Here is a 24,316-nt window from a genome sequence, read left to right on the forward strand (position 1 = left end):
TATATATAATTAATCGTTTAATGTTTCTGTGTTTTAATATTGTGCTGAGAAATTATATTTTTGTTTGTTTGACGTAATTAGAGTCATTTTTGTATGAAAAAGTAATGGCAACTACCAGAGATTATGAAACAGTGTTCATGGTGTCGGTTGTCATTTTTTTCCATATTATCTACACATAATGAAAAACAATAACTTTTTAGTATCGATTGTGATTTTATCTCTAACGTAATCGTTTATAAAATTAATATTTGAATTTAAGATTTATAGTCCTCATCATATATTAGGCAACAAGGGCTACAAACTTACGGTAAATTTATCTCCATTGTAATCTTCTTCTTTCTTTTTATCATTTTTCACATCGTTAATATAAAGAGATAAAATTTTCATACAAAAATTGATCAATATTAGAGTGTTGCAATGCTAACGTTAATATTATTGTTGTTATTGTTGTTTACATTGTTTTTCTGGTTACGATCAATTGGAAATGATAAAAATCTAGGGTGTTTACAACTTTGAGATGGTCCAATTTTAAGAGTAAGAGAATGAACAAGAGGATGGTATTAGTAATCAAATATTTGATGGGTGTTTCTTGAACTTGGAGAGACTTTTTCTGAGATTTTGGAAGAGTGTTTGGGTTTTAGGTTGAAGGATGTTGTGTGGCTTATAAAAAAGCAAGGAAAGTAACATTGTTATAGTATATATTGTTTTGGAAGCGTATGACAGGTTTCCGAGAAACAAAGAAAAAAGAGAAAAGGGGTATGAATTTTATTGCAAATTTGGCAGGCAAGCATTAGAGATGGAGACACTGCAACCTGCGAGAACAGAGGAACAACCACCGAGGAATGGATATGAGCTGAGGAGGAGAAGACAGTGGAAAAACATATCTTGTTTGCAGAAAGATGTTGATCTATTGAGGGCTGGTCTGGTTCAACTTATGGTGAGACCATTTAACCGGTTAATTATTTAAAAAAATATTTAAAATAATTTTATATAATTTATTTTTAAATATAAAATTTAAATTATTATAATGTTAAAATAAATTTAGTTTGATAATAAATATATTCGAAATTAATAGTTGAAATCTTGAGTTCAAATATCAACAATGAATTTTGGAGAAATAATTTTTTTTAATGTTGACCAAAATTTATTATTTTTTATTTAGTTCAAACTATTCAATTCAATCTAATCTAATTCGATCAAATTATAAAAACAGTTTTCAAGCAAATCACAACCATTTTTACTAATGGGTGATAGTTTAATTCGATCAAATTACAAAAACCATGTTTAAAATAATCTTTCGTGACTCAATAAACCTAGGAACAAAAACAACAAAATATTGTGCTTATGTAAAGCCAACATGTAGATAAAACTATCCTAAAGATTAACTTGAATACCCATAATCAAACTCTTGATTTATCTAGTTATAAGGTTGATCACTACTTAGTAGAGTTTTTCATAATTGATAAATAAGATCATTGAATGACATAAACGTTGCCCATAATAAAAACAATTATAATCGGTCTGTAAAATATAATTTAACAAAATTAATGTTTACTATTCAAACTTAATTCAATATAGTAAACGTTGTCATAGAACTGAAAATCTAGAGGTTCAAGGTAAGTATTTATTTTGCAAAGATAAAAAAGATTAATTGAAAGGGTCGGTTAAATTGACCAATTTACATAGAACAATGTTATGTGTATCTATTTTTTATACACAATTTATGTATACAGTGATATATCATCATGTAATTAAGTGATTTTAAAACATGTATCATTATATGATAAAGAAATATCTAATCACATGATAACACCTTATTTGTGTACATAAATTATATATTAAAAATAGGTATATATAATTTTATTGATTTACATATGAATACCAACCTTTTTAACCCAGCCTTTTTCAAGTTTACGAAGCAAAGATGTTTATAAATAACAATGGAATTACACTTCCAAATAATGTGAGACTCAAGCCTTTTAGAAATATTTCCCAATGGATATATACAACAATAAAAAAAATATTCATGCTGGACTATGATCAAAGCTTAGGCTAATAAGATTTAACATACAGAGTTACAATGAAGTTATTAAATCTATAAACTATAAACTCTTCATTGTAAATGAAAACCATATTAATTACATTTCCTCCCCATATTTGTTGTTTGAAAAAAGGTCGTGTGTTTGCCTAGTAATTTATTAAGTGTTCTAGAAATAGTCTTATAAGATCGGTTTTACTCTACACTTAGACAATTTCATCAAGTGTATCCTCCAATTAAATACACCACCCATGAGGGATATGAAAATCATTAAAAGTTTTATGTTCAACCTCTCATTTTAATGTAGTATAACACTATTTACATAAAAAAAAGGCAAAAAAATTATAGTAAGATGAACAGATGACTTGACATTACCCATATGAACCTTCTTCATTTGATTACTAATTACAAAGGTTGAGTTACCATCACCATAAGAAGGTTGGACTACTGGCCTGGTAGTCGTTAGATCAAAATTTCCACTTGTTATAGTATGGGTCGTATTAAGCTGGTCTGTGAGTCTAGTTTTTCAGGCTTAGACACGATTTGTAATTTTATGGGTTGTGCTGTCTGTGGACTTGAATGAAAAATAGGAGCCTGGCTTAGATATCGGATCGATCCAACCCACTGTCATTTTTATCCTTAATTACAAATATGATATTCTACCCTATTTTGCGTGGAAGTATTAAATAAAAGATCTAGCTGCCAGATTATGTATTAATGAGGTTAGATTTGCTTCCTTGTCCCACTGTCTCACGGCGCAGACTGCTAATGTTATTGAGTTTTTCCTTCTTCCTGTCTTTTCTTTTTGACTAGAAGTCGCTTTCCAAGGTCTAGATGGATAATGTCATTGAGTTGATATTATATAATTTATGAAATCCCAATTTCATATTCATTGTGAAACACAAGTGTAGTCTTTTAAAAGCCAAAAATCCATCTGTATCAAGAATTCTTCCAATGAATATGATAATAGGCTCATTTAAAATTTTGAGTCTAAACTTTATCGGCTCAGCGATTTACCAGACTTTTTCACCAAGCAATCAAAGTCGTTGCCTAGTGTGATTCTCTTTACTGATTTATTCGTGTGTAATTTTTAATCTTATAATACGATGTTGTATATAATATATGCCACTTATTCTTTCGATGGAACAGGGACAAGACGAGCTGTCGAAATGCAGTTGTTGAGGTCATATGAAGGAAACAGAAATGGTTAATTGTTTGCTAATAACTCTGTCACACATATGAAACTATAATTTATTTAGTATAATAATTATGAATTTGATTATCATATCTTGTATTTATCTATTCAACAAATATCAATAGTCCGGTTATAAAAAAAAAAAAAACCAACAACTGATTTTTGTGTAATTTTTGAAATTCGATTATTCAAAAATTTCAATAGCGTATTTCAAAATATATAGTAAGGCCAACAGATTAATGGGATTTTTGTTGTTGCAGATGGAATCATCAGGCCAAATGATACAGTGGTGCACAGATTTCCTTGACAAGCTGTTGTTGAATGGGACTGGAAGGGCTAATTAGGGCAGTAAGTTCCTTCCCTATTAGGAGTAACTCACCGCCACCGCCAAGATTCAGTGAAAAACCTGGAAGATTATCTGCTGAAATCAGGAAAGTCCAGTCATGCCTCCAGTGTTTAAAGACCACAGCAGCAACAACAACAGATGCCACAAGCACAACCGCAACGGCATAAGTTATTCCAACAATAATGAATGTTAAAGAATTTTATTGCTTTTTGATGGCAACTTATCGTATTTTATTTTCTTGATCAACCATATTTCAATGTTTTTGTGTCAATATTACGCTGTGAAATTCTATTTTGTTTGCTTGAAGGGAAAGGAGAAATTTTGCAGGCCTCAAAAATTTTCATTTTCAGTTTACATTGGATGTTTCTTACTACTCTGCACCAGAGTTCAACTCCACTGAGGTATCAACAGACAGCAAGGTCTCTTTAGTCTGTAATTTAACAAACTGTCTACTAGGTGCTAATCGAAGTGGTCTTCTCATAAATATCTGCATGAAAATGACTTCTTAGAATGTTCGTCGCTTCAAAACAGTCTAATATGATTTGAATAGCATAGTGCAGTAAATAATATCAAATATGGGAAACAAGAACCTACAATAGCAGGTGAAACCAACCTTATAACCAAATAAGTTAAGAGTTTAATCTTGAAATGTTACGAGGGCTTCAAATGAGAGACTTGCTATAGACAAGTTAAAAGTTGGGGACTGGCTTGGGAAGGAGAGATAGCACAGGCCTTCTCCTTTTTTGCTTTTGCATAACTGATGTTCAAAGTTCGACCCTCAAATTCCTATCAGAAAACTCATCAGAATACGCCATGCCTACACATTATTTGCTAAGAAAATAAAGCTGGTAAGACAAATTTATCTTAAATCACACAAAATTTGATGTTATCAATTTCATAAAACACAGAAAAGTGAACTATACAAATATATAAACTTGACTATGTAGCTTCCTTATTCCTTGTATCCCAACAGGTGAGAGTCAGTTTATTAAACTTTAATACAGTTTAATTCCCACAATTTTTTCCAAAATAAATCCACGGAATTTAGAATTTCAAGGATGTAGGAGAAAATCATAAGTACAGAAGGAAGAATAAAGACCTCAACATCAATGACTTTTCCATGCTTGTCAATCGAAGAAGGGATGTCTTTAAATATGGAAGTCCAAGGTACATTCTCAGTAAGCAATCTGGTTTGAAAAATTCTCCTTCTTGTTCAGTATTTGCGGTTCCAGTAGAGACATTAAGTGAATAATCAAGAGCTGGCTTCTGTGTGGTGGCAGAGAAATGGACAACAAAAAATGCCCAACTTTCTTGGGTTTAATAAGAAAAGTATGAGCTTCAGGAGACCATGAAAACAGAGAGATACTGAAATTAAACTGAATAGGTGGTGTATGGAGAGGCTGCATACAACTGGTGTTGTAGTTGTTCGGTGGAGATATAACTGGTTTAAGGGAAATGGTGAAGACGAAGAAGTGCTATACCCCATTTGAATTCACAGAGTGAATGAATGCGAAGTGTGGAATTGTTGTGAAAGGCAAAATTCAAATCAACCTAAGAATTTAAGCTTATGCACAACACCGTCATCAATTACAAAGCCCACAGTTAAAACAACGGTTCATGGTATAGAATGGTAGCAATTCCTGATTGCAAAAATGAAATGAAAAATTCCATTAATAATACTGAGACCTTGGGACATTGAAAAATTCTTATCACTGCACTAGTTGAAACTGTTTTGTTTTACATAAAGTCAGAGTAATCTGGACAAATCTATAGAAGACAAATATATATAAGGTGAAAAGAAGAAAAAATCCTTACGCTCAGCAAGTTAGTTAGAGACATCTTACAAAAGGTACAAATTTTGTAGCTTCAGAAAAGCTATCTTTGAGACTAATTTGACATCCAGAACTAATCAACTTCCCCGAAGGAGGAAGAAAAATTAGGGCAACATTACGAATCTCTGCTATCACTTCTTATGCATTCTTGAGTCTGGAGAGTTATACAGCAATGGTGACAGAGGTTGTCTTGCAGCTGGATCCAGATCAAAGTCAATCTTCTTCTGAACTGGGCTACTCACTTTAGGACTTGATTTTCGCTTGTTTGACTGGGAAAAAGGAAGCATCTCAACTATCATATGTAACTAATGGATGTAATTTATTGAACGTAATAACACACATACATAGTTCTGCTGTCCCTTCTTACCTTGGCAGATGCACTGCTGCAATGCTTTCCACCAGAATCACTAAGGTTCCTTTCTCTGTGCAGTTGTCTCAATAACTTTTTGTTCTCCGCATTAAATATTTTGTTTTCTTCATACAGCAATTTCACCTGTATGTTTCAGATCAAAGTAAGTAGCGCCGAAGACGTGAAGTCAAGCAAGTACACATTACATAATAATAATAATAAGACTCACCTCTTCTTCAGCTCTATCAAGGTTCACCCTAAGATGTTCTTTATCCTTCTCAAGTGTCTTAACTACAGCAGCTAGTGATAGAACCTTTTGACTTGATGGCTTCAAGCTGCCACAGAAAAAGAAAAGATTTCAGAAAACAAATTAAAATACATTTCTTATATCTTAGCAGCAAAATCTCATTAATCTGGACAGCCAGATAATGGCAATATCAAATACTAGGGAGAAGCTCCTCACCTTTTCCACATTTTCAGCAAGGTTTGACATGTTTCATGCCCACTATTTGCCTCCAAGAATGCATGACCAGACATAACATCATCTTTACTAACTAATGTTGCTAAAACAGACTCCAGTAAATTATCCTCCATAGCAGTGCCCAGGGCAGAAGAATCACCCTTTGAGAAGGAAAACATTATGCTTGTCAAACTTTACTCCATATAATTGAGCCATTTCATATTTTCAAAGAAAACTAGAAAATGCAATAAAGAACATAAAGGAGAACTAGTATCCAGTGAGAATGTTCTTAACCAATCACAAGCACAAAAACTCACACAAGTCTCTAATTAATGGTTACTCAGCAATGCACAGGAAGCCTAAACCAAAACCTGCTCCAGTGATATTATTATGTAAATATTCTTTTACAGGTGGTGAAACCTTCATTCATGTTACAAAAAATAGCTGTGTTCCTATAAGCTATAAGGTCCATATAATTTAGAATCACAAAAAATGAAAATACTCTTAGCTGTTAGATAAGTTGATGTGTTAGCAATAGATTAGCATTTAACTTTCAGAATGACCAAAGTAAGCAATTAACTGAACATAATTCACTGCCAATCACCACAAGTAAAATTCATGGGCAAGAGAAGATAATAAGATTCATGAAAACAACAAATTCTAATAATCATAACATATTGAAAAACTACATTTAATGGAATCTGAAAGCAATTTAATTCTCAGATCGTTTCCAATATTTGACATTTGTAAATTTTCAAAACTCAGTGCTATGTAAAACAATTATAAAGCGAGAGATCTTACCCCACGAGTTTCATACTGGTGCTTGTAAAATTCTAATTCATCCAACAGCTGAGCCAACTTGGCCTCCAAATCATGAACCCTAGTTTCAGCCTCTTTAGCCCTCTCATCTGCTTCGTTTCCAAAATCCATCAACGCCTCTCGATCATGATCGTACAAAGAACACTCTTTCTCCCACCTACTGCACTCACTCAACAATCTCCTACACTCCTCCGCGAGCCTCTGGTTTTCCTCCACAAACCTCTTCACAGCCTGCGCGTTCATAGTCGCCTCCGCCTAACAAGATCACCAAAAAAGGAGAGAGAAATTTAAAAGCATTCGAAAATAACACATCACATACGAAAAATTAGATTGAAGGAACTACAAACCCGTGCAAGATCAATGATTTGATCCTTCTCTTTTACTTTGGTGAGTAAAAGAGAGTACTGATTCCGAAGGCGTTGAAGTGATTCTTGAGAGGCCAACAGCTTTAATTGCAGATTTTCTTGGGAAATTGGGAGACCAAGAGTGTTGTCAATGGATTCTTTTATGTAATTATCGATTCCTTGAGGAAGTTCCATTGGAGATGAGAACCCTAGATTCGAAGTGATATTTTCTGCGTATTGTTTGAATTCAATTTGAATGAAAGAGAGAGGGGCTATTCGCTAGCCGTTATAGAGCTTTTGTGCCAAAAGCCATTTTCTACCCAATATTTGGTGTACTGTTAATTTCTCACCGACAAAGTTTCAACAATTTAAACATACACCATTTTATTAAAAATTTTTGGTAAGATTAAAAGTGAAATCGTTATTTATAAAAATATATTTAAAAAATTAAAATTTTATTTTATTTTCTCTCTTTATATTTAAGAAACTAACAATTCCACTTCATTCAAAGTTTAAAAATTTAATTTTTTTTTAAAAATTTTTTTCCTTTTTCAACTACCTCCATTTCTACTAATGGCTAGCCTTTCCTACCCATCTTCCCATTCCAAGCCTTCCCACCTGGGACATCTCTTCCAACAACAGCCATTTGTCATCCAAAAGATGAATGATTCTTCTAGAGACAAATTGTTCATTTGGATGGCAAATGGTTGTTGTCAGGAGAAATGGCCTAGGTGGAAAGGTTTGGAACAAGAAGATGGATGGGAAGGGATGGTTGTTGACCAGAGAAGGAAAGAAAACTTTAAGGGAAAATGATAAATTTTCAAATTTTGAGTATAAAAAATTATTAATTTTTTCAAACTAAAGAGAAATATAAGATAAAATTTTAGTTTTTTTAATAATTTTACTATTAATCCTAACAAAAATTTTAACAAAATTATAGATATTTAAATTTTTAAACTTCGTAGGTTAAAAAAGGAATATATTAGACATTGGGTCAGAACAAGCCTTTTGGCCATTTCAAGACTTTTTACCGATTGCATATATCTATTTTATTGAGTAATTACATTTTTAACTTAAAGATTGATCCAAAAATACTTTTTACTATTGATGAAACGTGTACAAAAAAATTAAATTACTGTATTACTCCTATTATCTTTTCTTCTTCTCTTTCTTTCTTCTCTGTTATTGGCGGGTGAGTCTTCGAATAACATGTCATATTGTAGGCTCTCCCCAAAATTTAGACCAAAATTTGTCACACTCAACATACATCTGGCCTTTTAGATTGACCAATTGAGACGTTCAACCATCTTATCCTGTTGAAGCATGTATGGTGTAGTCCTTTGCCTTGCAATTTTTGTACCATTCAAAATTGCTCAAATTTATCAGCAAAATTCACCCCTATTGTTTGTTCGCAAGATCTTGATCTTCTTATCAAATTGATTTTCTACCAAAGCCTTGAACTCACGAAAATTTTCAAATGCTTTTGTCTTGTTTTGCAATAAATAAATCCAATAGTATCGACTAAAGTCACCATTTGGTTCATGTTTGCTTGTTTGAGGTTTCTACTTCCCCTTCGCAAGTTTGTTTCTGCAATCCTTCTTTAGATTCCTGAATTCTTGACATCTCCAGCACTGAAGTTTTCCTTTATCCTTGCTCTTCGATTTTCCTCATGACTTGCCCTCATTCCTGAATACTACTATTGGGATATATTTTATTTTAACAGAAGTTAAAAGATCTACTTGAAGGGGCAGAACAGGTATTGCCTACTCAAAATTAACCCCTCTTCTGACTCTCAAAGCTATAGTTTGGGTGGGTCACCGCATCTATTTTCTTGTTATTTGATAATTTCCTCTGCTTGTAATATGAAAACAGTATGTATCCAACCAAGAAAAACATTCCCTGAAGAATTTGGTTTAGAATTTTAAAAATGTCTAGGAGTCTTTATATAAATACTATTCGTAATTGTTTCCCATCAACACAACGTAAAAATAGCTAAGTAGCACGAAAACTTACAATAGGATGCGTTTCCACGTTTCGAAAATGTTTCCGTTTCCGAAACTCTCCGAAACTTGTAGGCAACGTTTCGGGTCATTTCAAAATTTTTGAAAAATTTTGAAACACATTTATTTTAGGAGAAAAATCATGAAATCAATTAAACACATATTTTTTATATTTTCAAACCGAAAATGTCTTTAAATCTCATATTGAATTCATCTCCTCTCTACTTTTTGATGTGTTACTCATCTCTTTCACAACATATTATATAGATTGATGTGTATTGTTGTTTTTTTCTTAAATATCTATATGTGTTTGCTTAAGAACAATTTACAATAGGTTCTATGATTCTATTTTATAGTATTTTTTTCCTTCATTCTTTTTTTTATTATTTATTTTTATATTATACAAGTTTATGTATTTTTATTATAAAAAATTAGTATTTATAAAAAAACCCTTATATTTTTCATATTTATAAGTTTCCCTACATTTCTGTTTCCTATATTTTTTAAAAAATGTGTTTCCATATTTCCGTTTCCACGTTTCTCCATTTCCGTTTCCGTGCTACATAGAAAAATAGTAATACTACAACAATAGACTTAAGTCTCTGGCAAGTCTTAAAAAATTGCAACTCCCTCTGTCGAGGCCTGATTCAGGTGAGGTCAGGTGTAATTACTACAAAAGGAAAGAAACAGTTGGTTAAAGTGGCTTCCCAGGTTGAGAACGGTGTGGATATGAGGAAAACACTTATTGGTTGGCCTGAATTTTCCATTCCCCGAGTAACAGATGAAGAAAAATTTAGTTCTCTACTCACCTGAAAAACAACTCGCTCACGGATGGATCGACTATTTATCGGTACAAATTCGGTGTCAGTCAGAAGGGTACCAAGTCGAAATGATGTAACACCCCTTTAATGAAGGGGTGCAGCATGTCATAACGTCGCACCATGTGGTAGCCTCAAAGGTTGTCGTCCAACTTATATCTCCTAGCTCGCACAGCTCACTGTTGCAAAATGTGGTAACACTTGGCTATATCATTTATATTTACGGCAGGGATGATGTTTGTGACCGACCAACCTGTGATCTTAGGGGCGGAATCATCCTCAGCGAGAGGGACATTGGTGTCTTCCTCCCGCTCTATACTGCCCCGTTGGGCTCATTCCTAGTCTATGTAGTCATTACATCGACCCTCTAGATCTTTGCATTGTAGCTTCACCCCTCCCAAACACTAGGCTCCGGCTCCCTGAAGAGGATGAATCCAAGCATGTCGGATAGGTTGGACCGTCATTAGGGTTTTTAAAACTAATGTTGCTAGAAGCCGACATTTGCTAGAGATTGTGGGTTCTCTTTGAAGTCAGGCGGTGGGCGAGTTTGCTCGGGTTTTCTTTGCAAGCTTATGCGAGCCAAATAGAAATCAATTCTAGATGTCAGCTTATAAGCAAAAAGCCTTTTTAATGGAAAGAAATCCTCACAGTTCATGGTCAAATTATGGTCGCATTTGGGAGATCAATCAAGTATTTTAATCGGTCTGCGCCTTGAGACGTTATCACTATTACCAAACCTGACGGTCATACCCCAATAAAGTGCGAGGTCAAAGCATTACAATACTCATCATCATTGGTTATATAAATTAATCGTGATTGTACACATATTATCCATCCACATAAGAGATAAAAAGTTTTTGAAATTCTCCTTACATTTTAAAAACTACGAAATAGTTATAACGTAAAACTTACACTTTAATTATCATACCTTGAGCAACACTTAACTATCATGTGACAAATACTTGGGGTGCATCTATCCTCTTTGCGATTTGTTACATAGCTATAATATTGTAGATAACTCATACAATGCAAATAGGAAAATTCCTACTTGGATGTAATGGAAAAGTTATATATTTCCTAGTAAGAACATAACTGTACCATTTGATTGTGATGACAAGTCCAGTGTGAAATGAGATATACAAATTGTGAAAACAAAAAACTAGACGTAATTATTACCTTTCAATCAAACAAACTATATCACATTCAATGCAAAGTGATTGTATCATTTTGGTGACCCATTAAATACAAGGTGATAGAGTTAGTAATACAACATACATCATATTAAATGTAAAGTAATGACGCTACACCCAATTATTTTTAACATGTACAGATCTTGGTTGTATACTTACCTCTTTAGTGCAATAGACATGCAAATTTGAAAAAAGCTCCAAACACTACATGCCCCTGGCAATAATGCTTTCTCCCCCCAAGTATAAAAACAAAGAGAGACAAAGATTGGATTTCCTCTCTTTTTTGCATCTTTTCAATCTTTACCCAAGCAAGAAAAAACATTTTTGAATATATTTTTTTTAAAATTCTTTTTAGAGTCTTTCAAAATTATTGTTCCAAGTGAATACATTAAAAAAAGAGTAATAACATAATAGTGAACGTAAGTTTTGTTTAGACAATTAAACTATTTTAAAAACTTTGTCTTACATTATTTTTTTAATCACGATGTGTTTTTTTTTTTTTACATGTACCTTCTTTATGATAATTTTATTATAACTTTTACATAACATATTTAAATAGTTACATTACCATATTGGTGTAATCTCACACACATTGTCAATATAGACTCACATCATAATTAACACTTTAACAAGACATGCTAGAACAACGAGACTGGCTCCTGAGTTGAGCATTTGCATAAGCAATTTCTAGGTTGAGGGAACGACGCGGATATTGGTTTAGATGGATCATTGTCCATGAGGCCTTTGTGTCGGGTCTCATTGCCCCAATAAGCCCATGCCCTTCCACTTCAGTAATCCGTGATAATTAGTTCAAGATATTGAGTTTTCAAACTAGCTTTCTTTTTCCATGAACGGGACAAGTTATTTATTAATCCGCGATAATAAATAAAATACTTAAGTCTAATAAAACGTCCAAAATTAAAATATTATTTTAAAGATAAATTATTTAAAAATTTATTAAATATAAATAATTACTATATTTAACAAAATATAATTAAAAAATGTTAATATAAATAATTATTATGTTTTGTTAGATATAATAAAAGAATATTAATAAATTAATTTACTTAGATACCCTTAGATATAATTTTAAAATATTTTAATATTAATTAAAAATAAGGTTATTATTATTCTAAAAAGTTAATAAATAAGAATATAATTATAATAAAATCAAGATTATTTTGATAATTTTTTAATACCTAAATTAATGTGATAATCAGGTTATCACCTATATTATCTTTTATATTATCATTGGTAATAAAATATTACTATAATTTTTTATTATTGACAAATAAAATAATATAAATAATAAAAAAATTATCAAAATAATCTTTATTAATTAAAACCAAACGGCTGTTATTGTTTGTTTTTAGTTTTTAAGACAACTCTATCCAATATAATCACTTTTAACATGAAGGCTGGTGACAATAAGACCATTTAATGCTTCTAATTTGGTTTTACAAATTGTAAAAGAAATAGACAGCCTTGAAGTGGTGGTGTTGTCCGAAAGTTGACTTCATTTTTGGTTTTTGCACTGGCTTGATCGATGTCCTGATCAATCGCTGTTTCGACCTGCTTTTCTGCATCTTCCACCTGCGTTTACAAATCAAAATGTTCGACATTAATTACTATATCGTCTCAAATGCATTTAAAATTAATGCTACTGCCGACCAACGGCAAAAGCAACAAATACAATAAGAAAAAGAGAGCTGTCCAAAAAATTTTAAATTGCCTTTGCATAATTTTAATAACAGTCCACTAGGCGATTAAATACCACAGACAGAGCAGGTTTGAAGCTTGTACCTGGTGAAAAAAATCAGCTTGTTTGTCTACCAAATTACACAAGTGGGTTGGGATCAGTTTTTATAATAGTAACCAACATGTGAGACAAGATCAATTGGTAAGTCAAAATACTTCTTACCTAAAACAAACTTAATTGGTTTTGATTCTAGTCTTGTGTACTTGATGCTGTTCATGCAAACAATTTTGTTGTGTAAAATCCAAATTTTGGGTTGAACATGACGAGCTTTGGATACTTCACCTCGAAGGCTAATGAGAGAGGTGGAGCATCACATGTGTAATATCCACCATATGATCAATGAATGGTTTTGAAACAAGTAGTTGTTGTGGATGATTTAATTTTGATAGTGATGATTATTCTAGAACACGTCACATGATAACAACGAGAGAGGTAAGATGTAGCTTTGGATGCCATGAACTACAACAAAAGTGTTACTGAAGAGTTTCATATGAGTGATCTCACTCAATGGAAACAAAGAGTTTGATGACTCAATAATTGGGTCCAAGGCTTCTTTCTATTTTAATTCTAAAGGCGAGTTTATGAAGGTAATTAATGGTGAAGAAACTAAGAATGAGGTGTTCCCAGAGGAGCAAAGGATAACGTATGAAACGCAAGTGCTTAGAGAGGAGTCAGAGGGAACAAAAAATGTGGACAGATCATATTAAGTGGTAGAAGTTATAACGACATCTGCGATTATGGAGGAGAATGAGTCATCATGGAAAACTCATTGAAGATGAGGTGAGAAAGGGTTGGAGCAAGGAGAGTCATGTGTCAAATTTTCTTTTTCCATGGTCACTCCTAATCCTCATCAATTTAATATCTTGAATATTACAAAAGTTAGAAAAGTGGAGTTCTAATACTTTTTCCTATGGTCACTCGTAATCCTCATAAATTTTCGTACTTTGCAATTTGTTTCAACTTGTAATTTAATTAAAACAATTTTTGAAAGCTAAGAAAGTGTCAAATTTTTCTCTAAGGAAAACCACTAATGCATATTTTGAAAAATCATCAAAACATACAAATACATACCTCTTCCTACCAATGCTTTCTTATTGCATAAGACCCATAAGATCTATATGTAAAAGATCTAGAGTACTTGAGGATATATGATAAATGCAACTATAGTTTATGTTGAAATTTTGTTTTCCTACCTCGTTGGCATGGTCCACAAACCTTTCAAACTTCTTTTGATAATTTTGCAAGGTTTCTAAAATTTATATGACCCAACTTGTAATTTTACTATTCAACTAGATCTATTTTAGTACTATGACAAATAAATTGATTAATCAACATATTACAATCGTCATTCGACCTCATATTTTTTTAAGACACATATAATTATTATCACATAATTGACTTATACTAATAAAATTATATTTATCTTTATAAGTTATTCATCCATTATTAAGTGGTTAAATATCAACAAGTGATTATTTATTTCCAGTGATATGTCTAGGATAATAATCACTATCAAAGTACTACATATTGTCTTAATAAGCAAGTTATTGACATGAGTTTTAAGTTTCCAAACCAACTTGAAACCTTGATGACTACTCAAAGAAGAATTAGAAGAAAATTCAATTTTTTGACAGTTTTTCACTATCAAAAATTACGTAATCTCACTATCATTAGAGTTACTACACATTATCAAAAAGGAAAAATGATTTCTCATAGATCGATAATTGATCAAATTAAAAAACAATTCTATATAAATTACTATACAATCAGGTTCTATATTTATCTTGAGATTCAATCAATTAATTTCATATGAGATTATGTAATTAATTGTACAAATAATTCAACCTTTTATATACCTTCAAACTCTCAGAAAACCTACCAATTAAGCTAGCCGGAGTAAAGATTTCCCATTATTTAAGGCATCAACAAGAATGTACATTATGTGCGCTTTCTAATGTCACACCTTCTGCCTCATTGAATGCCTTTTTTTTTTATTTTAACCTTCAAAAATAATTGTTTAGTTGTTATGTATATACATGAACAGAAATAAGAACTTGACGTGTTGTCTTTGCCGGTTGTGGCTTAGGCGAGCTTTGGCTCTATTGGTCGGCTAGGTCTTTTTCATTATCTATTCATACCTACTTACCATAAAAATAAAAACTTGATTGGAAAAAAACGATTCATAGTTCGATGAGAAACATAACTATAATTATATTATGTCCTATATTATATGCACACATTTTATCTTCATTGTGTGAAAACTCTTCCTGGTGTTTGGATGCATATAGGATACCTTGCATGTGTTAGGTGGCCAAAACTTGCAATTTCGACTACTCTTTTTATTTTTGACGAAGGGATTTGATTGAAAATAGGAGAATTAACTTGCATTCAAAAGCTTAAAGCTAGGCTTCTGAATTGTAAAATGGTGGCTGGTGTGATAAGTGCCTAATTTCAGAAGCTTCACAATGAGCTTGCTTGTAATTTGCAAATGGTGGAAATTACTTTGAAAACGATCAGTGTTCGATATATCTTCGGACTAGCTAGGGACTGACTTTGGGGTATCTGCTTATATAATAAATTTTATCAAACGGGCTTACGTGAGTCATTTGTACAACACTAAACCCTGCCTCCTTTTTTATGATATTTTCCTGGTGTATAACTCACAATAGCCTCCCTCACATAGCTAATCTTATTTAAAGGAGGCCAAAAGACTTATTCCCACACAAGGTTTACTGTAGGCATAACTCACACCTGCTAGTTTTCGAAAGCTTAAATACTTACTTATTTATGAAATTTTATTGAAACTGTCAGAGGTAAATTATTATTTAAAAATTTTATTTAAATTTATATTTTAAGATTACCTTAAGTAATGAAATATATATTTATGTCTTCTAATCTCATATTTTCTAGATTTAAAAAATGATTTCCCCCCTACCCCCAAGTCTAGAGTTACAAACTCTCATATTTTTCTCACATATAGTCACTCCCCTAATTTTTTTAAAAATTTTAATTTCACCCTTTCACTCTCCCTCAACTTCCAGATCTCATTTTTAGTGTCTATTCGTCATCTTTGGCCATCAGCTCTCTCTCTCCTGCCCAAGTCTAGGGTTAAAATTAAAGTTTAAATAAAATTTCTAAATAACAATTTTACGTAATAGTCAAATTTAATAAATATGTAGGTATTTAAATTTTCAAAAATTAACAATTGTGAGTTGGGGTTACACTAAACCTTGGGTGGGAATAAGTTTTTTGGCCTTTAAAGGATCCTTTGAAGTGCATATCTTAGCACAGGCCTAGCAGACCTGTACTTGTATATTGTGCCTGGTTTGTATTGGGTACTCAAGATTGGAATTGTTTTTAAATCTCTTTTGTTAGGTCGACTCACCTAACTTGAACTCCACTTATAATTTAAGTTAGAATGTTTAATAGATTTGTGAGTCATTTGGCACTTTTTTTTCTTAATTTATCACTTCTTTTCTTTCATCAATTACTGCAAATGAATAGCAGCCCACATGTTTCCATCCCTGAATCACTTGCATTTCCTGAAGATGGATCATCAAGAGAGACCAACTTTCAACTTCAGCCAAATATTCTAGATTAAGAAAATACTCCCAATATGAATGTATATATATATAATTTAGCAAGTCATTATCTTGTTTAATCCTCCGTTTTAACATCCTAATAATATTTTAACATATGAAGATTAATCATAGCGATAATATGATCTGAAGTCTGCTTCAGTAGAAAAATCTATTACTAACCCGGACTGTGACTCCACGGCGTTTCGCAAGAGACAATGTTCAATTCACCAACTGATAAGGTATAAGATAGTCATCCTGATTATGACAATTTACCAAAGTCTAGAGCATAATTTATTTTATATTCCATGAAGTAATTTATTGGAAAGGAAAAGGAAACTAGAGACCCCACCACAGACTTGGAGTCTCTAGCTTTAATACCAAACAAAACAAACAATTTTTCACTAACTTTTGAAATTGACTCCGGCATTGCTTAAGTTTCTTGATTTCTTCTCTTTCAATTCAAACAAGACAATTAATTTCTCACGATCATCTTCCTACCAAATTCTCTCTCAGTTTTCCTGCACAGTTAATGGCAATGAAACACAGAAAACTCTTCCCGGATTCATCTAACAGTTCTATAGATTGCACGTATTATTGTGATCCTGGTTGCCCTTTTAACTGTGTGCCTTTTCCAGTTATTGAATTTCCCCCACCCCCGCCGCCAACTCCTCCTCCTCCTCCTCCCCACCATAGAAGCACAATTTCACCTTATTTGATCATATTTATTTGTTTAGTAGCCAGCTTCTTCGTTTTTATTTTTTTGTATGCGATCATAGTGAAGAGTCGTGAGCGCACAAATAATGACTCTCAACAACCAGGTGGAGACGAAGAGTTTCTTGATGAAAACAGAGTTGATCACCCCATATGGTTCATCACCACCGCTGGGTTGCAGCAGTCCATTATAAATTCCATTACCGTCTGTAAGTACAAGAAAGGTGAGGGGTTGATTGAAGGAACTGAGTGTTCCGTTTGCTTGAATGAATTCGAAGAAGATGAGACTGTTAGGCTATTGCCAAAGTGCAATCATGCTTTTCATATTTCCTGCATTGATACTTGGTTAAGTTCTCATATCAATTGTCCCATGTGTCGTGCCTTCATAGTCTCCGACACCGGTGCTTCTCCTTTGGTAACTGCGGAACAGAATTCCGGGGATTCTAACTTACTTGAGCACACTCTTGCTGAGAATTCAGAGATTGATTGTGAGTTGGGTGAGAATCGGGAGAGAAATGGTGAGGAATTTTGCGAAAACAGGACAGGAACAGAGGAGGATGACATGCTGCAGCCTGGTGCTGAAAGAGTATTGAAGGATGGTGAGAATTTTAATGAGACTTGTGTTTTAGAAATAGATAATATTGCCGGAGGTGGAATTCAGGTTCTTAAGAGTGAAATACAGGCTTTCAGAAGGTCTGTTTCATTGGATTCTTCATTGGCGGAGACCATATGTCTTGGTTTGGCTGATTTCTGCCCAGTTGAATCAGGAGATTGTTCGGTTGATCAAACAAAAGATGCACACAAATATCATTCAACTATGGTTTTGAATCAAGATGGTGATCAATCAAGCACCTCTCGACTGACGGGTAGTTCTTCAATTGCGCAATATCTGCATAAGGGTCCTGTGTCCATGAAAAGATCCTTCTCTTGTAGTGGAAGGTTTTTGTCGTCTAGACGAAATAGGAGCTTGAATGCAATTCTACCCTTATGAAGACTTCAAGGATTTGAGTCTTTGGTATATTTGGTTATAGAGGAGATTATTTTTGCAATGCAAAGATGAACACAATCTATGTGTAAGCAGTCCATTTAAGTCTGCTTTTTGCACCAAGTACATAACTAAGACTTGAGATGATGAGCTATGGGATAGTAGAGGATTGTGGAGAAGGTGAAGCTACTTCAGAAGAATAAAGTTCAAACAAAGACTCCAACTTCAGTTCTAAAGTAAAACAAGAACAAGTTCTGTTTACTGGTGTGAATGTGTGATACAGAGGAGATTAAACCACTGCCTTGGGAGTAAAATAGGTAACATTTCCACTCAAGGATACCTGCCATGTCAATATGTCATCCTTTTTTCAGAGGTTATGTAAGCCAAAAATTAAAAGGAAAAACAAAGACTAGTTAAATTGCAGTGTATGTCAGAAATGTTTCTACACGGATGAAACAATTGGTTAGACTAAGAATGTTTAGGATTATTTGGGGTATTCTGAATTTTTCCTTGAGGAAGATGATGATTTCATGTTAATTTTCACTCCATAACCTTGTAATAGAGAGCAATTAATCTGTTTATAACTTTAGGTCATATTTAGCAAAACGTAACATTCTTTTATTGTTTTCAAATAATAATTTGAATAATAAAAAATGTAGAATTTTTGAAAAAGAAAAATTAGATTCTAAATTGTTAAAAGTTTTATCTAAACAGTATAATTAATTTAACTCATAAAGACAATTCTACTGGAATGAAATCCTGGTTTGAAAAAGAAAAAAAATCAACTATTTAGAGTCCCACCAATCAAGTATTTCCTTATTTAGAGTCCAACCAATCAACTATTTCTTTTTACACTCCTCATCTTTAGTCTAAAAGATGATTAAGCACGCCCAACCATTTGATTTGATGGCTTACCTTCTATCAATAGGCAACAATGACTTCATTTCCTCAAATATAATTACCCGCTTCATAGTCATAGACCACATATATTACCTAAAATTTGCCACACCATGACTGTAGCAAGGAATTTTTTTTTACACGCCATGACAATAACAACACAACCACCCCCACCCCCCACGCCCAACTGATTAACAGCCCGCATGCCATGCCCATATTTAATTAATGAGCGTTGCGTGTGGCTAAGGACTTGTCAGTAGTGATGGCAAATTCATCGATGACTGAACTGACTTCCAATTTTTGTCTGGAAGTTATGCAGTAGCCTGAGCCCCGAACTACATGCAAGTGTTGTCTCAAGTAAAACAGATGGGGGTTGTGTGGTCGTCAAATCTTAGTACAATTATTGAAATGTTCTACTCTTCACTAAATACAGATTTCTTTTGCCACCTCACTATTTCACCCCAGGGGATGTTAGCTGATAGCATATTTACAAAATAGCATCAGAAATCAAGGAGGTTTTTCTAAATTATTATTTTTTATAATAAAAAGTTCTATATATTCGGTTTCTGTTTGATTTCCTGCTTAATCTCTTATTTTTAGACATGGGATCAGTGGCTCGATAACGATGAAGAAGATGGGCCTTAAGGCCAGAAAAGATGGCAAAATTGCTGCCCTAGATCAATTGGTTGAATATTGAGTTGGACCACATAAGTCTGGCATTCCACTGGATAAGCTTAATTGAAGTCCAACCACATACTGTCACAGTAGAGCTGCTTGAACAAGGGCATAACACATTTAAAGAATTTTAGAATCATAAGCAAATAATAACCAAATGAGTAAATTACATTGTCCCACCTAAGGTTTGACGAAAAACACTTTACGTCATAACAAATGTTTTCGCATTTAAAATCAAACTAATATTAAATGAATAGAACGAGGTGAAATTGTCATTTCATCCCTTTATTTTATTTTTTAAAATTATAATATAACTCTAACCTAATAAAACTTTAAATATTCTAATTATATAAAAACTCTTTTATTTCTCCTTTAGTTGCCCCCCACCACCTCCCCTTCTTTAGAAAGAAGTCTCACACTATCAACCTTTCAATTTACTTTCTCTTTGTCATATATTTTTTTAGTCTCCACAACTCTTTTTTCATCGCAATTTCATGTTGTTGTAGAGGATTTTTCACTCAATCAAGTCATTGATGACTTGATTGACTCAAAAACTGTTGATGACAAATTAGATTATGATGAAAGAGAGAGTGGTGGATCATCTTTCAATATGAATATTTGCAGTGCTACTTTCTTGACGACAACTGAATTGTTAAAGAGATATAGTTTTTTTATAAAAATTTGAGGTTGGATCATCTTTCTGTCACTTGATTTCTTTGCATTTTGGTTGTCATGAATCTGCGTGTTTCTAGCTAACAGATCTAGAACTGGAACACAGCACGTTCAACTTATCTTAAGCATTTCAACCACTATCTAATAGAAAGGGATATCATCAAAGATAACAAGCTTAAGACTAGGGACACCACTCAGTTAATTGATTCTCCTTGAAATTTAATTATTAATTAGTTCCATAAAATAGATCAAAATAAATCAATGATTAGAAAGATTTGTCTCTCTACACTTGAAGAAATACTTCTGTTCATTCTTAATTACTTTCCATAAACATAATCAACACTTCAATCAATCATATGAAGGATTAAAGTGATGTTATTGCCATCAAAATCATACTGATTATCTAATGAGCAATCATTTCAATCAGGAAACTTCTTCGTTACCACCTCACATGCACTTCCACTCCACGAAAAAGAATTTTGTCATTTGGTTGGACAGTGTACCTTTTTCTTTTGTCAAGAATGGAACCCGTCTATCGCCCAAATCAATAAGCTTTATTTATTGAACGTGGGACCCTGAAAGGGTAATTAACATAAGTTTCAATTATAAAGCCAATTGTTAATCGAGTTTTAGCTCTTGTAATTCCTATGTCTTTTATGGCTTCTCCTTTTCCCTTAAGTGTTAACAAGAATCTCCTGGATCGTTATCAGTGATATAATTTATTTTAATATACATTTGTCTAATTTTCATTTTCCAGAAGCAATTTCTGCCATCAATCATATGTATAATTAATCAATCATAATCTATAATCACCTTCACCTAGATTCATTCAACAAAAGACAAGGGTCCTTCGAATTATGTTGGATTTGTATGTGGCACCCATTGATTGCAGAAGGGTTTAAATTAAAGCCAGTTTTGCCTATCATTTAATGCAGAAAGTGAATTTAGGATAAGATCTTATAGCTAGTGGCAGCAAGCAGCATTGCCTTTCCAAAGGAAAGAACATCACATATTGGCGGAAAGGAAACTTTCATTCTCTTTGCAGCTTCCTGGAAAATGCTCAGATTGAGAATGGCACTGTGGATAATTCAGGAGGCGGATATATATATGAACCCAAATGAATTTCGAGCATGAAGGTATATATATACGCATTACCCAAAATAAAAAGAAATTCAATACTGGAGATAACATTTAAACCATGCATGAACATAACTAGGGAAGTCGTGTTGGTGACTCGGACATTTTTGTCTGGTTAAATATAAAACTTAGAAGATGCATGCAACTGGAAGTAAGTGGTGTCTGTTGCTTACCCGGAGCAGATCATACATGGGTTAAAAGCCCACGGCATAAGATTTTAGGAGTCCAGGGGCCGGTGGGCGGTCAGGACAAATTCTGTACACACCACACAGGATTCTCAAAGGTCCGAAGAAGACAGATAACTAGAACGAAAGTAAGCGACAGTACCAGTGACACTTTAACTCATCAATTATCAGAGACATAGATAACCCCAGTTACAGAATTTTAAAAAAAAAAAAATTATATTCACATTTTGATTAGCTATTATCTAAAGAAAAGCTGCAACTTCTTCCTCAATTCACTAGTGTTCTTTTCACAGCACCTGCAATTTCATCCACCGTGCTCATGCTCAGGTGACACCCTTCCTCAATCTATCCCAATTTACGCAAAGAAAAATATAGCTTTAAAATGAAGATCAATGTGAGTAATTACAATATATATGTGTATATATTATACGGTGATGGCTAACCTTAACACTGAGTGAATATAGCACCATTTGATCTATAGTAGTTGTGATATTGAGATGGAGAATGCTGAGCCGGAGACTTTGAAACCTGGCCACCATCTGTTGGAGCTGCCTGGGTTGTCTCTTTGTAAGTATCTTAATGTTGGCATGGCTCCTCACCAATTTCACTTCTATATCTGCAATGTTATCCGTCATACTCGAATCACTTGCCGTGTCAAATGAACTGCCGTGCTGACTTGCAAGTGATGCATATTGCGGGAAATTGAAGAAATCCGCAAACGGGGAAGAGACGCCATTATCGCCTGGTTTTTTTGCAGTCCTCTTCTGGGACTCCATGGACTGCAAAAGCTGTTCTAACACTTTAACAAAGTTAATGGAGCCGCCGATTATCGATGCTTGGTCACCCTGATTATTATGCTAGGCATATTAGGAAAATAAACAAAGTATAATTTGATGAAAATATTCAAATAAATTACAAAACTAATGGTCTAGAAGCCTTGTCAGTTGAGATCAAATAAATTTGGACTCGTAGCTCAAATATTGTATTTGAAAAATAAGAATAAATGTTATTTTTCGTCGGCGAAGAAATAGTCATAACTTGCCCTTTCAACATAAGAAGACGGCATAAGAGACCGAAGCACGGCTAGGTACTCGTTCATCTGTTTACGGCGGTTGCGTTCAACAGCAATGTGAGTCATTCTTTGATTCTCAATTTCTTCCTTGTTTTTGCTGTTCTTAGTGCGTCTTCGCTTCCGCCTACCGGCCGTTGTTGCCGGTAGTAATCCTTCAGATGGAGATTGGTCAACTGTGAAGTCCTCAGGAGAAGAATTAGGACCCCAATCCATTGTGTGTTGCATCATTGAAGGAGATGAGGAGTCCCAATTTGCATGAAGACCTGTATTTTGATCAAGAAATCCGGAAGCTCCAGCTCCCAGAGAGCACAAGTCTTTGCAAGCGTAACCAAATCGGTCCTGCGGGTAAGCCACTGCCTCTAATGCCATCTCTTTATCAACTCTTATTACTTTTTCTTGAGTTGTCACTCTCTCTTTCTGGGAGATACTTTGTACTTTGAAGCAGACAGACATGTCGAAAGACACCCTAGAGAAAATAAAGATCAGCTTTAATGGCCTTTTTCCTTCAAAAAAAACCTTGCGAAATGGAAGAAAACGAAAATGAACTTGAATATGTAAGTCCTGGACAAGGAAAACCTCTACAATCCCAAAAGACCAAACAAACTAGCCTTTTTTATGAAGTTCATGATATCGACTTTAAAGATGTTTAATCTAAAAAACAAATTAAATCTACAGCGTGGTGAACGTGAAATTGCATGGTAGACAAGTAACCCGACCATACAGAGAGAGATTCTCTTAGCAATAGGAGAAAGTACTGACAACTACTGCCATTAAGAAGAGCTCTCGAGGTTAACAAACTAAAGTAAAAATTTCAAGAGAAAATAACAATAGCAAGAGTAAAAAGAGGTAGGTCCACAGGCATATCCCATGTCTTGAAATGAGCACCATTTTTAAGGGAATCACAGTCGTCTCCTTCGATATTTCCGGTTAAATGTCTGTTGATATAAGGCCAATATTGTCTTTCATCTACATCTCAATATTTAACAATAGGAAAATGAGATGCCATTGGTAATTTGGTTTCATTATACATCTCAATATTTCACTCAATAAATGATAGCTGACGGTTTTCCCCCCTCTTTCCTTTCATGGATACCGTTGTTTTGGAATTTAGAATAACTCGTTCTATGCTTGGGAATTGCTTTATTTTTGTGCTTTGAACAAAGATCAATGTAAATATTTAGAGAGAAGTAAATCCCATGGCCAATTGGCATTCCTTTGAATGTATCAACGAAATTTTAGTTTATCATGAGA

General features: G+C 33.5%; 3 protein-coding genes across 3 annotated transcripts; 1 reads left to right on the forward strand and 2 right to left on the reverse strand.

Annotated features, from left to right (window-relative positions):
- Positions 1–5,266: 5,266 nt before the first annotated feature.
- On the reverse strand, positions 5,267–7,656 carry LOC123205548. Its single transcript, XM_044622529.1, has 6 exons — positions 7,387–7,656; positions 7,022–7,294; positions 6,224–6,381; positions 5,990–6,095; positions 5,779–5,904; positions 5,267–5,680 (listed from the first exon to the last, which is right to left on the reverse strand). Exons 1-6 carry the CDS (start codon positions 7,576–7,578, stop codon positions 5,543–5,545), a joined length of 993 nt encoding a protein of 330 aa, XP_044478464.1. The 5' UTR covers positions 7,579–7,656; the 3' UTR covers positions 5,267–5,542.
- A 9,473-nt stretch (positions 7,657–17,129) lies between these two features.
- Positions 17,130–18,970, forward strand: LOC123205510 (RING-H2 finger protein ATL54-like). Its single transcript, XM_044622476.1, has one exon. The coding sequence runs from the start codon at positions 17,261–17,263 to the stop codon at positions 18,431–18,433; it is 1,173 nt and encodes a 390-aa protein (XP_044478411.1). The 5' UTR covers positions 17,130–17,260; the 3' UTR covers positions 18,434–18,970.
- Positions 18,971–22,138: 3,168 nt separating this feature from the next.
- LOC123205511 (transcription factor bHLH94-like) lies at positions 22,139–23,719 on the reverse strand. The gene is made up of 3 exons (XM_044622477.1): positions 23,036–23,719; positions 22,437–22,838; positions 22,139–22,338 (listed from the first exon to the last, which is right to left on the reverse strand). The coding sequence occupies exons 1-3, from the start codon at positions 23,516–23,518 to the stop codon at positions 22,261–22,263; spliced, it is 963 nt and encodes a 320-aa protein (XP_044478412.1). The 5' UTR covers positions 23,519–23,719; the 3' UTR covers positions 22,139–22,260.
- Positions 23,720–24,316: the final 597 nt, after the last annotated feature.

This window comes from Mangifera indica, unplaced genomic scaffold (assembly GCF_011075055.1).
Source record: "Mangifera indica cultivar Alphonso unplaced genomic scaffold, CATAS_Mindica_2.1 Un_0008, whole genome shotgun sequence".
In the NCBI taxonomy this organism is placed as follows: Eukaryota; Viridiplantae; Streptophyta; class Magnoliopsida; order Sapindales; family Anacardiaceae; genus Mangifera; species Mangifera indica.